This window comes from Poecilia latipinna, unplaced genomic scaffold (genome assembly GCF_001443285.1).
Source record: "Poecilia latipinna isolate Pla-1442-1.1 unplaced genomic scaffold, P_latipinna-1.0 Scaffold98, whole genome shotgun sequence".
Taxonomy (NCBI): Eukaryota; Metazoa; Chordata; class Actinopteri; order Cyprinodontiformes; family Poeciliidae; genus Poecilia; species Poecilia latipinna.
The window spans coordinates 71898-89186 of NW_015112714.1; the positions used below are offsets into that span (position 1 = coordinate 71898).

Genomic DNA, 17289 nt, shown 5'->3' on the forward strand with positions numbered 1-17289 from the left:
TCCTACCATGACAAGTCAAACTGCCTGCTGTGTAGAAAAAGGAGCCTGCTGCAGGAGATACTGCGACTCTGTTTATGTGATTGCCAAACCTGAGAACCATGAACGGCTTCAGGAGAAAGGAAAGGGAGGCAGACACAAAGACTGAGGCCTTTGTAGCAACCACTTACCTGAAAATGTGCCCAATTTGTGTGGGAAAAAAAGTCTTTGAAAATGGTTGCGTTTGTCAGAGCTCGTTCAGTTACACTGACAGTTCAAAATCCTTCATGTGTTGTGATTTGTTTTAAAGCAATGACGGACAACAAATGTTTTTTTTTGTTTGTTTTTTATGATTTTTGTTATCAATATAGTAAAGCACCAACTGAATCAATGTATTCAATTTACCTTGATCTATTTGTCTGCACTAAAAGCTTAATTTATTTTAAGACTTAATCGTTTAGTGACGGGCATAAATCCAGTCTTTAATTTGAAAATGTTTTCTTAAAATTTCCCTTAAGGCTTTTCTCCATTTTTACTAGTGGTGCCAATGTTTCTGCAAGGTGATATGACAAAACGGAAAGGGAGCGCAAGTTGGAGTAAATGGAAAGCTGGAAGTGGCAAAAAGGGACAAACCAGCATTAAAGCATTATAACTCACGGCATCAAAAATAAATTATATTAAGAAAATGACGCCAAAGTCTTTGATGAATCCAGATTCTGGACCTGTTCCCTAAATGAGTAACAATAAAAAGTGCTAAAAATGAATATGGTTCTGAAGGTTCCCCTTTCAAAAAGAGTTACTTTCAAGAAGACGTCCTACACACTGCCAAAGACCTATATTAGGCTCTGAATACTTAAGCAATGTCAGTGTAAATTGGACATAGTGGTAAAAAAAAAACAACAAAGCACCCCGCACAGGAGTACGGCCTCTTTTATTTATGTGAAACGTATGCAGATTGCTTGATTGAAGAAATAAAAAAAAAGAAGGAACAAAGTGAAACTAAAAACAAGAAAATTGTAAAAGCCCTTCATTCATTATAAACTTATTTATGTAGCTGACAAGAAGGAAAGGGGAAGGGTGATGAGCTGAAACCTGAAAGCTGGAAAAGCAATGCAGAGGCTGGATGACCTCATGCTAAATCAACACAGTAACACCGGAGGTACTATGTGAGCCAACAAGGACGAAACAGTGGAAGAAGTAAGAAAATTATGCACATGTAAAGAAAGACGTCACCGACAGTCAAGTACATGGAACTCAAATGGTGACAATGGTCTGCTGGAACGAGTGAAAACCTCATTTGAATTCATAACACATTCAGAATTCAGTGGCGACTTTTCCGAGGCTGAGTTTTGTAGAGCAGAAGTCTTCAGCCCTAGATCTGCGTGTTTCAGGTGTTTCCCTACCGCCACTTGATCTAAACGAGGTGTTCATTTGCGGATTCCTGCAGAACATGATGGGATCCCGGGGGAGGTAATAATGATCATTTGATGATTTTGGACACATCCGAATCGTGCTGGCTAGTGTTCCCTTAGGGACAGGGTTAGGGAACACTTCTGTTGGGAAATGATGAGCTGTTTGTGTCTCACCTGTCGTAGATGACCATCCAAAGTGCCTCGCATATTTGAGCTAATGGCCAATCGCAGAGGGGCCAAAGTCTGAAGCAGATCACTGCCATTTTGCAACAGATTTAGTCTAATTAGTGTTGGTCAATCATTACCGATAACCCATGTGAAACATTCACTACAGAATGAACATAAATGGGCACAGAAAACATCTCATAACAGAGCGACGAGTACTACTTAAAACCTACATTCTTTACAGATGACTTGACAACATTAAGCTTTTTTACAGCAATTTGAGAAGAATCATTTGCTCTCTAACAGATGTCTTCTGTTTTTATTTTGCCACCGTTAAGTGTTCCAGATGATCAAACAAATTTTAATTTCAGACTAGATAAAGCGAGCAAACTGCAGACTGAAATTATGGTTTCTTATATTGAGGGGGGGAAAAAAGGTTGTCCGAACCAAGCTACCCATATGTTCAAAAGTAATCGCCTTCCAGTCTTAACGACTAGTTGCGCCACCGTTGGCGGCGACGAAGGCTAGAATGTGTTTGCAGTAACTGGTGATGAGTCTTTTTTTTTTTTTTTTTACATCGCTGTGAAGGAGGTTTGGCCCACTTGTCTATGCAAAGCCTGTTTAAGGGAATGCCACTGCATCCCAATTGGATTTAAGTCCAGAACCTGACTAGACCAAGCCAATAATTGTTCGTTTATTTTGTTTTGAATAATTTAAAGGAGGACTTGCTGGTGTGCTTCATTTTCCTGCTGCATAACCCAAGTTCACTTGAGACTTTGGTCAAACTGATGACTGGACATTTTTCTTCAGGACCAGACAATAATACATATAGTTCCAATAAAAACAACAGGAAGAAGTCACGAAGCAGCAAAACAGTCCCAAACCATTCCACTATCAACACCATGCGAAGGAATCACTGTTCTCTGTTCATTAATGGCTGTTACTGCAGTTCACTTGAGCTCCAAAGGATTGGTTAAAAATCACCTTTTCTCCATCAGGTGTAAAAGACCTTCTCATGCATTTTTCAACTTCTTTAGATTATGTCATGATGTGCTGATTTTTCTTTGTTGGCCTAATGAAGTTAGATGGCAGTAATCAGAGCTGTTTGTGGCTCGTGAACTTTCACTTAGCTTTGCAAAAAATATCATGTTCTTCCCAGTTAATTCACTATTAAAACCAATAAGCAGGTTTTATTACTTTTTTTTAAACTTTGGGGTTAGGTTTGCTTGGATAGCATTTTTCCCCCCTTAATAAGTTCAGTTGACATTTTAAGCAGCATTTTGTATAAAGAAACAAAATGTAAGAGAGAAAATAGTTTGTACCTGACTGAAAGTGTATTGGAAAATAAATAAATAAATATATATATATATATATATATATATATATATGCAGTTTAGCCCCAATAGAAAGTTGACTGATATGAATTGGTAAAGCTGCCCAAGGCAACATAATAAGGCTAGGAACCCCACAGTCAATGCCCCTGTTGACATCAGTTAACTTGTCTGTCAAGAAGCCCTACAGGCCCAGTAATTCTGCAATTTTCTGCCATCTAATAACGCAAAGTGAACATTTCCATATTTGCAATTACCTGGACGTATTTGATATTATCCAAATTCTTCTTTTGGTAGATTAAAACGTGGACTAATTTCCGTCTCACGGAGATTGAACTGGAAGTGGACTCCGAGCGCCTGGAGCATCACTTCTGTCGGCTTTCACCACACGGTGGCCCCCCTGTCTCTCCTTCCCGACGCTCCTCCTCGCCTCCACCGCCACCATAAAGCTCAGCCTCCCTCCACCAACACCACCTCCGCCTCCTCCTCCTCCTCCTCCTCCTCCGCTGCCTCCCTCAGTACTTCCACTCTTCTCATCCCGTCTCCCCTGCTCGCTCGCTCAGAGCCACAGACGCTCCTCCAGCTCTGTGCAGCGCGGCGTGCGAACATGGTCGGCGGCTCCTGTGCTCGCAAGCTGGCCCGTCGGTCTCGGTCCGCCCTGATCGCAGCCCTCACCGTGCTGCTGGTGCAGACCCTCATTGTGTGGAACTTCAGCTCCCTCGACTCCGGCGAAGAGCGAGAAAACGCAGGCTCCAGCGTGCGAGAGAAGAGGGACCGGGTGGCGGGCAGCAGAGCCGCCGGCAGCGAGTATCTCCAGCGCGGAGTCCAGCAGCAGAGGCAGCCCGGGCGGCAGCAGCAGCAGCAGCAGCATCTTCCTCCGCCGGGGAGGGGGACGTCTCGTCACATACAGCAGCCGGTAAGACAGCAGCGCTGTGACCGTGTGGTCGCATCTTATGCTCGGTGTAAAGGACCTCATCGGGGGGAAAGATGTAGCGGTTGGTTGGCTGGGTGAAACATCTTCTGCTTAGATCCCTGTTTTTTTGTTGTTGTTTTGGTTGTTTGTTTTTTTTTTTGTTTTTTTTTTGGAGACAAACGCTCTGCAGGGCCTCTGAATGAATTTTTGATCGTTGTCGGGCTCCTCTGGAAGGAAATGATTGTCTTACATGAGCAAGATGCAAAGCATGCTCCCTTTTAGTCATCCAGTGCGTCTGTAGAATGAACGCCAGACTTCCTTTCTTCATATAGGAAAAAAAGAAAAGAAATGCCAAAGCAGAGTGAAATCAGTTCACTCCAGGGCAGTGTGGTTGCAGGGAAGGGCGAAAAGGGGAGAGAGAGAAAAAAATCCTTTCACAAGATAGCAGCTGTGAAGATGCCTGGACAGCAGAGCCACTGTCTGGGGTTGTAGTCTATACCTGTCAGGGTCTATTTGGTATTTCAAGTCAACAGTTTATGCACAGCTCAGCAGCACTGTCTGGCCAATGCCAAACTGAAACATAACCTAATTTGCAGGGTTGGTTTTGATGAGAGCAGAGGAATTAGAGTCGTCAAATTAAATATGAGGACAGATCTTCATACATATGAACAAATCAGCTAATATCGCAGTTTCTGCTGGGTATTAAAAGAAATCTTACAGTTCCATTCAGTCCATTGACTTTTGCTTGCTTGTTTTTAAATTTCCCAACAAGTTGTGTTGTGGAAAACTGCATAAACATGGGCCGAGTTTGGCTATTTTGGATGAAATTGTTGTTTTTTTTCTTCAAGTCTTTCATATTCTTTGAACACGAAACTGAGCAGTCTGTGTCCTTTCAATTTTGTTGGGTCCTATGACTCATACTCATAATGCTGTTTATTCCTCTTTCTTTGCAAGTTAATGTCTATTTTATTTGCATATTTGAGATAAGTTAAATAACTCTACTTCTGCTGGCGACTGCAGTCCTCAAAGGTGGAGCTGAAAATGAAGGGAACCCAGAGGGTTAAAAGTCTCCGTTACCTCCGGATTTCCCATACTAGGTCTTAAATTTGATCAAGTAATGTGTTGAATATGGATTATTCATTTATTGCTTCATAGTTCATCTGTTTTTTTTTAACAATAAATCAGTTTTTACTAAAGCTGGTTTGTTGGATGTTGCCCCTCACTGCTTGCTGCTTGTCTGTGCAATCAACTCCAGAATATAAAGGAACTCGTTTCATTGAGCAAATTTAAATAAATGTTAAACATCACAGAGAACTAAATATCTGGATGCAAATATTTTTAACTGTATTGAACTGTTGCTTGTGTCACTGGTCTCATCTTAGTTCTGGGATATTCTTAGTGACATTTTGTAACGTCTAACCAATCTTATGAGTTTTTTAATTGCTTTTTAGTGCTGCCTTTATGTGCTGTCGTATTTGCCAGGGCAAGCTTTTAAAATGATATTTTAGGATTCAAAGGGCTTCCTTTGTTAAATAAGGGGAACAAAATTAAAACAGTTAAATGTTTTGGCAATCACTGTAGAAATGTTCTTTGTATCTCCACTATAAGAAGAAGAAGCTTATATTTAACTAGGTTTGGCTTCAAAACCTAGTAATTTCATTAGTTACTAAAACAATATGTAGCTGAATATTTAACTTGTTTAGACTATTTTGTAAGTTAAGCTATTAAATGAATGTGCTATTTCTTATAATTAATGACATTCTTAAATATAAATAATGTCACAAAAGTGCTGAAAAGTTTCAAATTCAACTGACAAAATGTCACAGAAACCCTGTCATTGATTTTAATGCATCTGTTTTATTAGCATCTAATAACATTGCTTAATCACATTATTAAATCTTCACTTCCAGACTGAAAAATTAATTGTATTTAAGTGTCATGCACCTCTGGCGTTCAGGCCACACGACACGCCACGTACAAAACAAGATGGCCGCGTACAAATCCACAAAAACGGCGTTGCGTTTTTCAACTCAACCAGGGCACAGCGCTCGCTTTCTCTCCCAGGCTTTTCAGACAAAAACAAGAAATGAAAAAAGGTTCCTGTCGTGCATCAGACTTAATGTAGCATCCTCGAATAACCAAAATACACCTGCATCGCCCCTACTTGCACATTCAAATGGATAAAAACTTAACTCATAACACAGGGGACAGCAAAGAACCAAGTGATACTGGCGACAGGATCACTTGAGGCACCAGAGAGGCGAAGGCTGGCCAGTGTGGTCTGAGCCGACAGCCGAGCTGCTGCAGATCGGGTTACTGATGAAGTTAATGCTGGTTCAGATTAAAAGCAGTCAGATAACAAAGTGCATCGCAGTGTGTTGTGTATGGCATTACGTAGTGGTGCGGATTTATCTGATACACCAGTCTTCTCTTCATTCGGATCTTGAGGGAAATTAGGAGAAATTACAGCACATTAGGGTGTTGTTATGATGCGCTGCACTGAATTACTGGGCTGCACATGAATTACATAACAGCAACTCCAGATTAGTCACGTTGGAACCTTTTCGTGCTGCGTCCACACTAACTTATCCAGTTGTGTTTCATTGTTAAAACGCCTCCTTTTCTTTTCTCGGCGCTTTGGTCATCCGCTGCTGCTCATCTGTTTCAGAACGTCAAATCGTCAAACCTCTTTGTGATTGAGAGAAACCAATCAGGCTTTGCCATGACAATATCAGTCTCTTTCAGATGTGATGTACCGATTCCAGTCATTAATTCTAGGAATTATATAAAAAAGGAAAGCAAAAGTGCTTCATGTTCTTGGGTAAATATAGTAGCTTTGAATAGAACACAAATTGAAGGAATCCCAAGATTATAGAAGATGTATGCGTCAAATTACGTGCCCCTAACACTCACTAAAAATTATCTTTTGGCTTTGATGCATTTAACGATTAGAAAAAAAATACTGTAGAGATGCTACGATCAGACTTTTCCTACATGACACCAATTATAGGTTTTGGTGGAGATTTGATTTGACCTATTGATTCTGTATAAGGAGTATACCACATCAGAGGCGAGAAAAATGTGATGGAGGATCTTCAACAGAGGTAATAACTTTTTAATCCACCAGAAAACAATGCCTGCAGGACATATTACATAATATATTGTATTGAAGAACAATCTGAGATATGATGAATTTAAAAAACAGGAAGGTTGATACCGAGTTCGGTCTTTCTTTGAGAACTTCCCAGCTGTTTCCAATAATGACAGATACAGAACTTATTTTTCCACCTGTAATACAAACATGAGGAAAATAAATGTACTGCAGGTTCCTAAATTGAAGTAGCAGTTTAGAATACAGCATAAACCCAAAAAATAAAGGATTGCTATTTATGAATCATCTCTAACTTTTATCCATTTCTTCTTAAAGTCAAAAACGTGAATCATAATGCAGGTTTTTGGTTGATGCATCGATAGATCAAAAATTGTGAAAGTGCTTCTCCTAGCTTTTATTTAACAGGAACAATAATCAGTATTTTCAAGATCTGATAGGACAATCTAGAGAAAATTGGCCGTTTGACTCTGGCAATCGATTAATTTATCTCCAATGCAATTTTAATATGTCACTCTTCAACAACTCACGGACAATCCAGGAAAAATTGACAGACTGATTGGTTCATTTCTTAAGAATTTCGATTGTAAAGTCTGTACCTGCTGATCTCTTAACAGAGGTGGTCAACAGGAAGTTAGGTGATGTTGATTTCTGACTGATTCATTGGAACATCTCTAAAAAAAGAATTAAAATTTCCACAGAACCTAACCCTCCAGATTAGACAACTCCAGCCTCTGGCTCTTTCTCTCTACCGTATAGTTCTGTAACCTCCAGATTGGACATGCACATACTTTCTCCTACCTAATCACCTTGTTTTCATTCCCTCTTAGTTATGAGAAGCATGCATGTCTGAGTGCGTCTCTGTGAGTTGGCAAGGCCGCCTCGCCTTGTGTAAGACTGCCGCATGAGTGCCAGCCGATGCTATATGAGGCAGTGCGTCTGAGGAAAGTTCGAGCAGCAATTCGATCCAGAACAGAACGAGCCAGGAGCTAGACTTTGACAAAAGGCAGCATTTCTACATGATAACTGGTGTTACATGGGAAAATTATGCAGATCTTCAGATGTGTCATCCCAGCAGGCAGAAGCCACAGCTGTCATTAGAGCATATTTCTTGTTTTTTTTTGTTTTTTTTTTTCGTTTTTTTTGTGGTTTTTAGGGAGCTACTCCTTGAAGAGTGTGCAGAGTTTGTGTTTTCACACAGGCTTTGACTACCTGTTGAGCATTTATCATCCCGTAAAAGTTCCATATTTATTAATTAGCCTGTCGTCTTTATTCTCACATCGATTTATTACAAGAGTTAATGTCACAATTGTTATTAATAGGCTTGTAAGGGTGTGTGTGAAGAAGGAGAAACATGCCCTCGGCAGCAGATTGAGGAAAAGCCATGAAAGTCTACACATCTGGCCATCAGCATTTTCTTTCCATCTGTCCCATTACTCCACTCATATTCTGTCATGATCCCCATCTCCCAGGCGTAGCGGGAGTTCAGGCTCACTCCCGTTGTTAAGATTTCTCCTCTTAGTCATGGTAATACGTGCAACATTTCCCCTGATGTACATGTTTTCCATTGCATCAAGTTTTCCAAATGGTCTCCTATGGCAGTAAAGGCATCACCAGCCATCTGGTTCCCTGTGAATTTTATTCTTCTTTTTAACTGTTTCCACAGTATAATAATGGCACACGTCTGCCTTAACTGCGAGTGATTACAAGTTATGATATTAGGGCGTTTGTTTTCATGCCACACCTCACTTAGCCAGACACTTGTGAGGTGAAGGATTTGTCTCTGAGAAGAATGGCTCATTGACTGAATCCAGAGAAATACATGTAGATTTTTGTACCTTGTTATTTATTGTTATTTTGTACCTTTTTAAGGTCATGCCATAATATCACAGAGGGATGTTTTGACTAGATCGCTCAAAAATGTTCATTTGTATATTTAATTTCCTACTTGCCTTATTGTGCTTGAGTTCAATAAAGCTCACAAGCTGATGGCAACACATGAGCTGTTTCTTTTAGATCTTTTAACCTACTTCATGCTGTCAGACGGGTCTTAGTACATTTATTAATGGTCTGGCGCTAATCCGACCTGGGTGTGGAGACTCAACTCAACTTTCCAGAAACGTGGTAGATCAAAAATAATCCCTCCTGATCGTATACTGTACTATGCTGTCTAGTTTTTTTGAATGAAGCTCTGCTTGCTCCTATTCTACTTTTTTAGGTCTGTGTTTAATCCTTCAGTAGCTTTTTCCAAGTGGCTACAAATGTCCGAATCAAGAGCAAAGGAGACGTCCTAAACTGTTTCTTTAAATCAAATAAATGTGACACACCAACACCAGGAACAAGTTGCCTCGTTCACTCGTTAAATTCATGAAGAAATCTGCATGATGCCCACAGCTCACTGGCCTGGTACAATCCAGCCCCTTGTCCTACTCTGTTTGCTTCGTCCAGAGGGTCTGGGCTCTTGGCTATTGAGAAATGATTATTCCCTGGAGGTGTGGACTCTGTTCAAGTTTTAAATGTTACTCAATCATTAGCTTTTGGCTGTGACGTGTGTCATGCGCCAGCTCGATTCAGTGAAGTTTACCGGATATTGCCTGAGCTGTAAACAACCATCTTCCACTGCAAAGTGAGCAGCCTCGAGCTGAAAGAGATGGCTGTTGATGTTAATTCAATACTTGGACTGAACGGCTTCATTCACTTCCTCGGCTGCCATTGGTAAAACTACAGGCAGACTATAATTCCAAAACAGTGAGGAAAATATCGTCGTTCACAACTTCTCCTCCTGTTCTTCTTGTTCTACCTGCAGAATCCAAGTGAATGGGAGAAAGCTCAGACTGTCTGTGAAGCATCCTCTTTTTTCCTGTTTTTACTTTTTCTTCTCTGTGCTTCCAACACTCTTTGACATCCTTGGCACTAATTTGCTTTAGAAAGAAAGAAAAATATAGATGCTAAATATTACGTTGGCACACATGTGCTTGGAATCTATTAGCACACTTATATTGTGATGATGACATTTAATTCATATCTGTTAGTGATAGTGATATTTGCTGCAGAAAAGAGATTGTATAATCAAGTAAGCTCCACTGTGAAAGGTGAACTTACTGAGAAGTTGTATTCATCAGCCTATTCTGAAATATGAGTAAAATAGATTCATGGACAGACATTTTTAGGCAGCAAGTGACCTCAAAGACTGACAAAATTAACATTAATAGATTGATTGAAAGAACATAACATACAAGGATTATTGTTAGCTTTAATAATGCATGGTCTACATTTAATGCTTCAATCTCATGCAACCATTTATCCTCCAGCCGCATTCACAAAATGATTCATCCCAGTATGTCTATGATCACAGCACTGAGTCACGCTGACAAATGCATACACACCATGTTTCCACTAAGAAAATGATCATTTTGGCCTTCCATGGGTAAATCGCTTTGGTTTTACTGTGTGAAACCGTTCCACTGGAGTCCTTAAGTCTTTGGATTGTCATACAACAGTAGTACCATTTCCTGTTAATTTCAAATTACATGACATTAAGATGAGTCTCGTGTATGATATGCATAATCTACCTTATAAATATGTACAGTCATGTTATATTTCCCTTCGTAGTAGCATCAGAAGTTAAAGACTTGATAACAAAAAATAGCCTGAGAGAAGGTCGAAAGGTTGTAGTATAAGCTCTTTGATCTCTGCTTCACAATCTGTCTACCGCTGGATGACAACTCCCAAGTGCACACACAGGTTTTCGTCTGTCCCATTGTTTCTCTGGATAAAGTAAAGGTGGGTCAGGGATGGTCTTTAATAGAAGCTGAAGAACATAATACTGCTCAAATGGAGGATAAAAATATTGAAATCTTGCCTCTTGCTAGAAATGAACTTAGGTTCAAGCACACTTTGGTAATGTCACAGTACAAAGAAGTCATACTTAGAACTTATTCTAAAGAATACCTGATGACGTTGTTGATGCTACGATTTTTCTTTTAAAGCATAGTTTTCCAAGTGAAAAAATCGGAAAATATAACCAGTAACAGTTTGAGATGATTTTTATTGAGTTAATTAGTGTCATGCCGATAACAAGGAGGTAATGCAACAACAGTTTAAAATATAAAAGAAAAACCTCAGTGATGTATTCAGCAGCATACCCATTAGGGCAGTAGTGATGCACTAATCTCACGATTACTGTACCGTGATATTCTACTCACAATACCATATATATCGCGATATTGAGCAAACGATACAATTCGTTTTTTGCTTGCAAAGTCCCTGTGAAATTGCCAAAGAATGTTGAAGTTTCTACTGTTCGTCACAGTCCTGCAGATGATGGCGATGCAAGTACATAACGATGTGTTTGTTTTGTATTGTTGTTCGGCACGAACATAATCTGTCAACAAGCATTTGCTAATGCTGTGCTAAATGCTTCTCCTCTGTCTAACCTCGCCGATATGTTTTTAAAAAACAGGTTGCATTTGTGCAAAAAAAACTGGCTTTGTGCTGAATTATTGTGCTTTTGTGTCTGCTTTGGGGTCAAGTATGTAAGGTTGTACTACTGTGTGTTTGCTTGTAGCAATTTTGAGGCGGTGCTAATGAAAACACTGAGTTAGGAGGGCTTGGCCAACAGCTCATTTGCATAATCGTAGCCCTAAAACAGCGCATTTCTGAAGGAGCTCAAAACAAGCAGAACTGACCAGGTGATACCTCAATATCTGAGAATAATTTTGTGTATTAGATGTTATGAACATGTTTTGTACAGCCCACAAACTTATCCTATAGCTTGTTCAAAGAAGCATAATATAGTGGACCTTTAATATTACTTATTTTATTAGTGACAATAATAAAATTGACTCTTATTTCTAAGATTTTCACAGTGGAAATTGGCTTCATTCCACATAAATCCAATTCAGGAAATTATTTAGTATGTATTATAATGAAATATTGAATATTTTGACCACAACCCAAAACATCCTAGAAAGTTTTCTTCTGGGTGGCTTAACCCGTTGATCTGATGTGGCATGACCCTCAGGGTAAAAAATAATTATCCAGTGTGGCTGAATTAAAACAATAAGAGTAGATACATTCCTCCACAGCAGCATAAAAGACTTTACAAATTATTATTAAGTATTTTTCGGAGTCGCTGCCACCAACGGCTGCACAACCAATTATTAGAATTGAAAAAAGTTTCCTTTTTCAAATACTGCCAGGTTGGTATGGATGGACTGAAAAGAAATCATTGCCATTTGAAAACTGTCTCCTGTATTTTCTCACGTTATCTTTGGCAATAAAATTAGTTTGATGATCTCGAACACTCACCTGTGATTGGAAAAGCAAAAGCAGAAGAAATGGTTTTTCAAGCAAATTCCAAGTTGCTGTATTTCTGCACAAGTCTGATTTGATGCCATCGGTGCTAGAAGACGGTGCTTCTTTAGAGTCAGTTGTAAATTTAAATAAATTGACATCTTACCTGTTTAAACAGACAGCATTTAACTTTGTTTGAGCGGCCTTATCTGCCTTTTTTGCCCAGCCAACAAAGGCTCTGTCGTTTGTGCACGCCCACTCTTCCACTGAGCCAGAGGAGGAATCTGAATCCTGCAAACATGGCCTAATATTAGGCAAATCATCATTCGTCTCCATTCATTTGAGCAATTTGTTACTTCTCACTGACGGTGGCAGATCCAACCTGTGCAACGTATTTCGCTAAAGTGAAACAAAAGCCCGCCATTGTCTGGTGTGACATTTTTAATGGTGTCATTATTTAACGGCCGGCGTTTTCATTTATCATGAAAGGGCTTTCATTCACACTGTAATAAAGCTGCTTTCCCCCCCCCATCTTCCCCACACGTCAAGTCCACTTCATTCTCACACTGCCATTCCTGGGGGTGCCGTTTGTTCCTGCTCCGCTGCATGCACCAGTCACTGTCAGCGCTGGGTTTCGTAATACATCAAAGCCACTCTCAGTGTGGTAATTGGCATTTAAATTGGCTCTCCCAAAAAGTAAATCGTTCAGACGTGAGCATGAGCCGTTCTGCTTTAAACAAACCTTTATACACACATGATTACGGTCTTGGGGGTAAAAAAAAAAAAAAAAAAAAAAAACCTCCCCAAGGAGACTGTGATTTAAAAACTCTTAATGGCCCAATCTTTACAACAATAACGTGTTATTCTGTAAAAATCCGCAATATGGAGAAAAGTAGAGTGCAGCCTGCCCATCCATCAAAAACGTATTGTGATTTTTGAACACAGCGAGCCTCGTTTTCAAGTGCCATTAGCCTGAGAGAGAGGTTGGGAACATATTCAGATCTAAAGGAAGAAGTGTGCACCTGAGAGACTTGAAAGAGACTCCCTGAAAACCTAGAATACTTTGATGCTGAAGTGTAATTTGTACACACGACACAGTCCTACGTGCCGCAACAGGAAAAACATTTTATCATTACCGTAATGCAAAACCCCTGTCATGTTACTTTGCTAAGCCGATGCCACTAATGTGAAAACTGTCAGCGTCGGTGTGGAATCCCGAGCGTGTGAAATGATGTGCAGAAGAGCGCCGACGGAGTATCCAAAGCAACTCAAAACACAACAAGCCACAGACTTCGCTGCTAAGCCCGTTGTGCAGCACAGGTGCTGAATGGACTCTTCAGTGCACCATGCATGCACGCCATCTGTTCACAGTGTCGGAAGAATCCATTCCCCCCCCCTCCCCCCCGTCTTCCTCTGTTTCTTTGCCGTCATTGTGTAATGAGACAACAGCCATTCAACAGGTGCCGAAAATACTACGCATGTCTTCGCAAACAGAAAACACAGGGGAGTGACTCACACGGTCCGGTCAATTATATTGACTCCCCGCCTGGGCGATGAGAGCGAAGCAAGTTCCATTACCATATTATGGTTAATAGGGCAAATGGATAACTGCAGCATCGAGTTAGGAGCAAAAACTGTGTGTCGAGGGTTTGGCGGCAGAGGGTGTGTGCAGTTATTCTGCCTGGATTAGCGTGGCCTGTGTTGCGCATCACATGCGAGGAGGACTTCTGCTGGTCTTCTTGGTTTGAGGTTTTCTACGAACACGCAGTGGTCGCCACGGTCATATAGGAAGAAAAATAAGTAACCGTTTTGGCTTTAGCAGAAACTGTGGAAAATTTTGATTTTACAGGCTTTATGTCCAAATTGGAGAGTTATTGAAGTATTTTCTAAGTCTCTATAAATATGGAACAGGAACATGCAGTAAAGAAAGTTATTTTTGAGCTCAGTATTTGTGTGGAGTTACATAGTAGCCGGTGTTGTTCCCGTAGATTCTGCAGAAGACATTAAGGATCTTGTTGTCCATCTGTCTGTTGTTTGGCACATGTTCTCTCGGTTGCTGTTACAATTTCTCTTGACTGCAGTTGAAAACATTTGAAAAAACAAACAAACAAACAAACAGATGGATCAGTAAATCAACAGCTTCCTCATTTAACTTCTTCTTTATCGCTACAGGAATATTTTCCTCATTTACTGTGGAGAAAGATTCTGCCTTAATCATTTACCAAGACACTCAAGATGTGGAGCTGCACAATAGGTTGATTCATAGTTGTTGTTGCAAAATCAGTGCATGCAACAATGACTGCTTGAATGGAAAATTTGGTAGATCGTTATACTTCAAGTAACATTCATTTGCCCTCACATGCCAATGTATTTGGCCAAATGAGTGGGACTTTTATTCTCCCTTGATGCACAAACTGTTCAAAAATCCTATTGACATGAATCCCAAGTTTCATAGAATGGAAACATTGTAATGACGACAAGGAGAGGAGTCAAGAAATTGTTGCTGAACCAACCATCCTTCCCCCATTGTCTTCTGCTTTACCCAGGGTGAGGTCATAGAGGCAGCAGTCTAAACTGAGAAAACAGTTACATGGTTTGCTGATTTCTAAAACCCCACAAAGACAGGCACAGTATTCTGCTTCAGGTTAAGCCTCATCCCCATTCCATCTTTTCTGGCTATGAACTATGACCTCGGACTAAAGAGGTCCTGACTCTAGTGACTGCTCTACAGGTCATTATATGGCCTGACCCCTTCCTTTCTGGTGCTTATATGACCGAAGCAGGAAGTATTTTAGTTTTGCTTGTTCCTTTGTGCAGTTTGTGCACAGCAACATGCTCAAAAAAATGAATTTAGAAAACTATTTTTCCACAAATTTAGTGTAGATGGTTGTGGAAGAGCCCCGCATTCTCTTGCAAGAAGCATGTTTCTCCAATCAGGTCTTAACGGGGTTTTTTGTGCTTCAGTGAATCTGTGTGTGCTCCAACCTCAGCATGGCGCCTTTTCTATGGATGGTCTGTAAAAATCAAAGATCGTAACCATGGTTGATTTCTGTCCTCTCAAATCAACATTTGAGCAAACAAAGCCCAACATTTAACACCAATTAGATCTGCATCCCTCTGTGAACAAACAGCCAATCCTCACATAATACCAGCGCAGCCATGTCTCCTGCCTCCTAGTTCCCCCCGCCCCCCTTCACCCCACACACACACACACACACACACACATCATCCGCAACCACTGTTGCAAATGGTTTCATTCTCCGATACATTATTAATGCATCATCCAGATGAATGAACCTATATTATACTCGGTGATGACAATATTCTCGCAGGTAAGAGGCTTAGCAGGCAGCCCTGGAAGACACACACAGCCGAGATAGGAGGTGTAGTTGTTTGGGCTTTTGGTGGTGAAATAGAAATTTACATAAAGATCCATTACTTAGTGCAGAGCTAAATGGTGGCCCAAGAAATATTTGGAACATCGTACAAGGATTTTAAGATCCGTCACGTAGCTCCTTTTTTTATGGATGAGCTGGTAGGAGATTCTCACAGTGTGGAAAAACCTTAGCTAAAAACATAAGCATAACTGTTCACGGTATTAACAAAAAGATGCAGATATAAATATATGTAACACAATGTAATTGCCTTTATTTCCAAACAGCCGAAAAGTGTAGCAACCTTTTCTGAGCCAGCTAGCCAGCAGTGCAAGGAGAAACTTAACTCAATCACTTTCTCTGGGTCCTGACTGAAAGGACTATAAACCATAGGAATGATACGGGGGGAACTTTTCGAGATTCTGAAACCCTCGTGTATCTTGATTACGATGAGTGGCTCTTGTCTACTTCCTTACCTGCTAGCAGTTTCCGGATGATTCTTTCAAATAGAGCTCTGTTAGCAGATCAGGACTGTTACCATGAGAACGTCTCTCTCTTGCTCCATTTCTCTCTCTCTCTCTCTCTTGCTCTATTTCTTATTAATGGAGTCCCACCATTTGCAGAGAGAGTTTTTGTTTGATAAATACAGCTTATTTCCAAATGTATAACACAAGATCAAAAATATATATATATATATATATATTTTAATATTTTGTATTATCTTGTACACACTTATGAGGAAAAGTGCTGACTTGACAGTTGTTCAGCAAACACTCACCAACTAAGACACAAAAGCTGTTTGAAGAATTTCAATGGAAAGTTATTTGGAAGGTAAAACGTGGTAGAAAGAAATGCGCAAGTTGAGATGACAACATTGTTATACCTCCGTTACTCATCAGCTCACACTGTTTTGACAGCAAAGGGAACAACTGTTGTGTTTCTGTTTTTGTAAGTAATGTAATACTGTGAAATCATTGTATTTTATTTTATTTTTTTTTTACCAAAGGTTTTCATATTGTAATAATCTCCCATACCCAATCTAACCACAAAATTAAATTACGTTTCAAGACCAAGTTTCCAATAGCTGTAATTTATGCTTTTAAAAATAGACTTTCACTTTGTAATTATGCCCCGGAAAATGTAGGATTAAACTCGTTTATTTCAGAAAATGAGCTATTTGAATGAAGTGATTTCACGGGAGCATAAAACACGAGAATTATGGCAACTAAAACACAGCATGACTCTTAACTTTCGCTCGTGCGACACAATTAAAACCAATCCGCTGTTACAGTGCTGCTTCTTACTTATTCTGTGGCAAAGTACAGATTATTTAGGAGAGGATCTGGCAGTTTTCCAGTAATGGCACATAAAATGTAAGTGAATTTTCCCTTCATGGTGTTGTTTGTCAAGTTTGATGTGATGAGAGGCTGCGGGTAATGTTGCTAGAAGTGACAGCCACATATCCGTTCTCTTGCTGTTTCTTCTTTTTTATTTTTTTTTTGCTTTTCTTTTAGCACTGATGACTTATAGTAAATCTAACGTCTCTGCTGTGTCCCCCGCAGCATTCCCCATGAATAGTTTTGTGCAGTAGGTCATTAGACAGCGTGGAGCGTGCTTGTCTTTCAGCTGTAATAGTCGCATGTCATTGGGGGGAAAGAGCTCGACTGCCCTCTCCTCTGAAATCTTTGCCTCATTCTGCTCCAGTGACAAGGCA

At 40.1% G+C, this 17289-nt stretch overlaps 1 protein-coding gene across 1 annotated transcript in view; it reads left to right on the plus strand.

Moving 5' to 3' along the window:
* Positions 1-2929: 2929 nt before the first annotated feature.
* xylt1 (xylosyltransferase I) overlaps positions 2930-17289 on the plus strand; it is a 113530-nt gene continuing 99170 nt past the window's right edge. Inside the window, exon 1 of the mRNA XM_015026335.1 lies at positions 2930-3800. Coding sequence (XP_014881821.1) covers positions 3492-3800 — 309 coding nt within the window. The 5' untranslated portion in view covers positions 2930-3491. The remainder of the gene's footprint in view (positions 3801-17289) is intronic.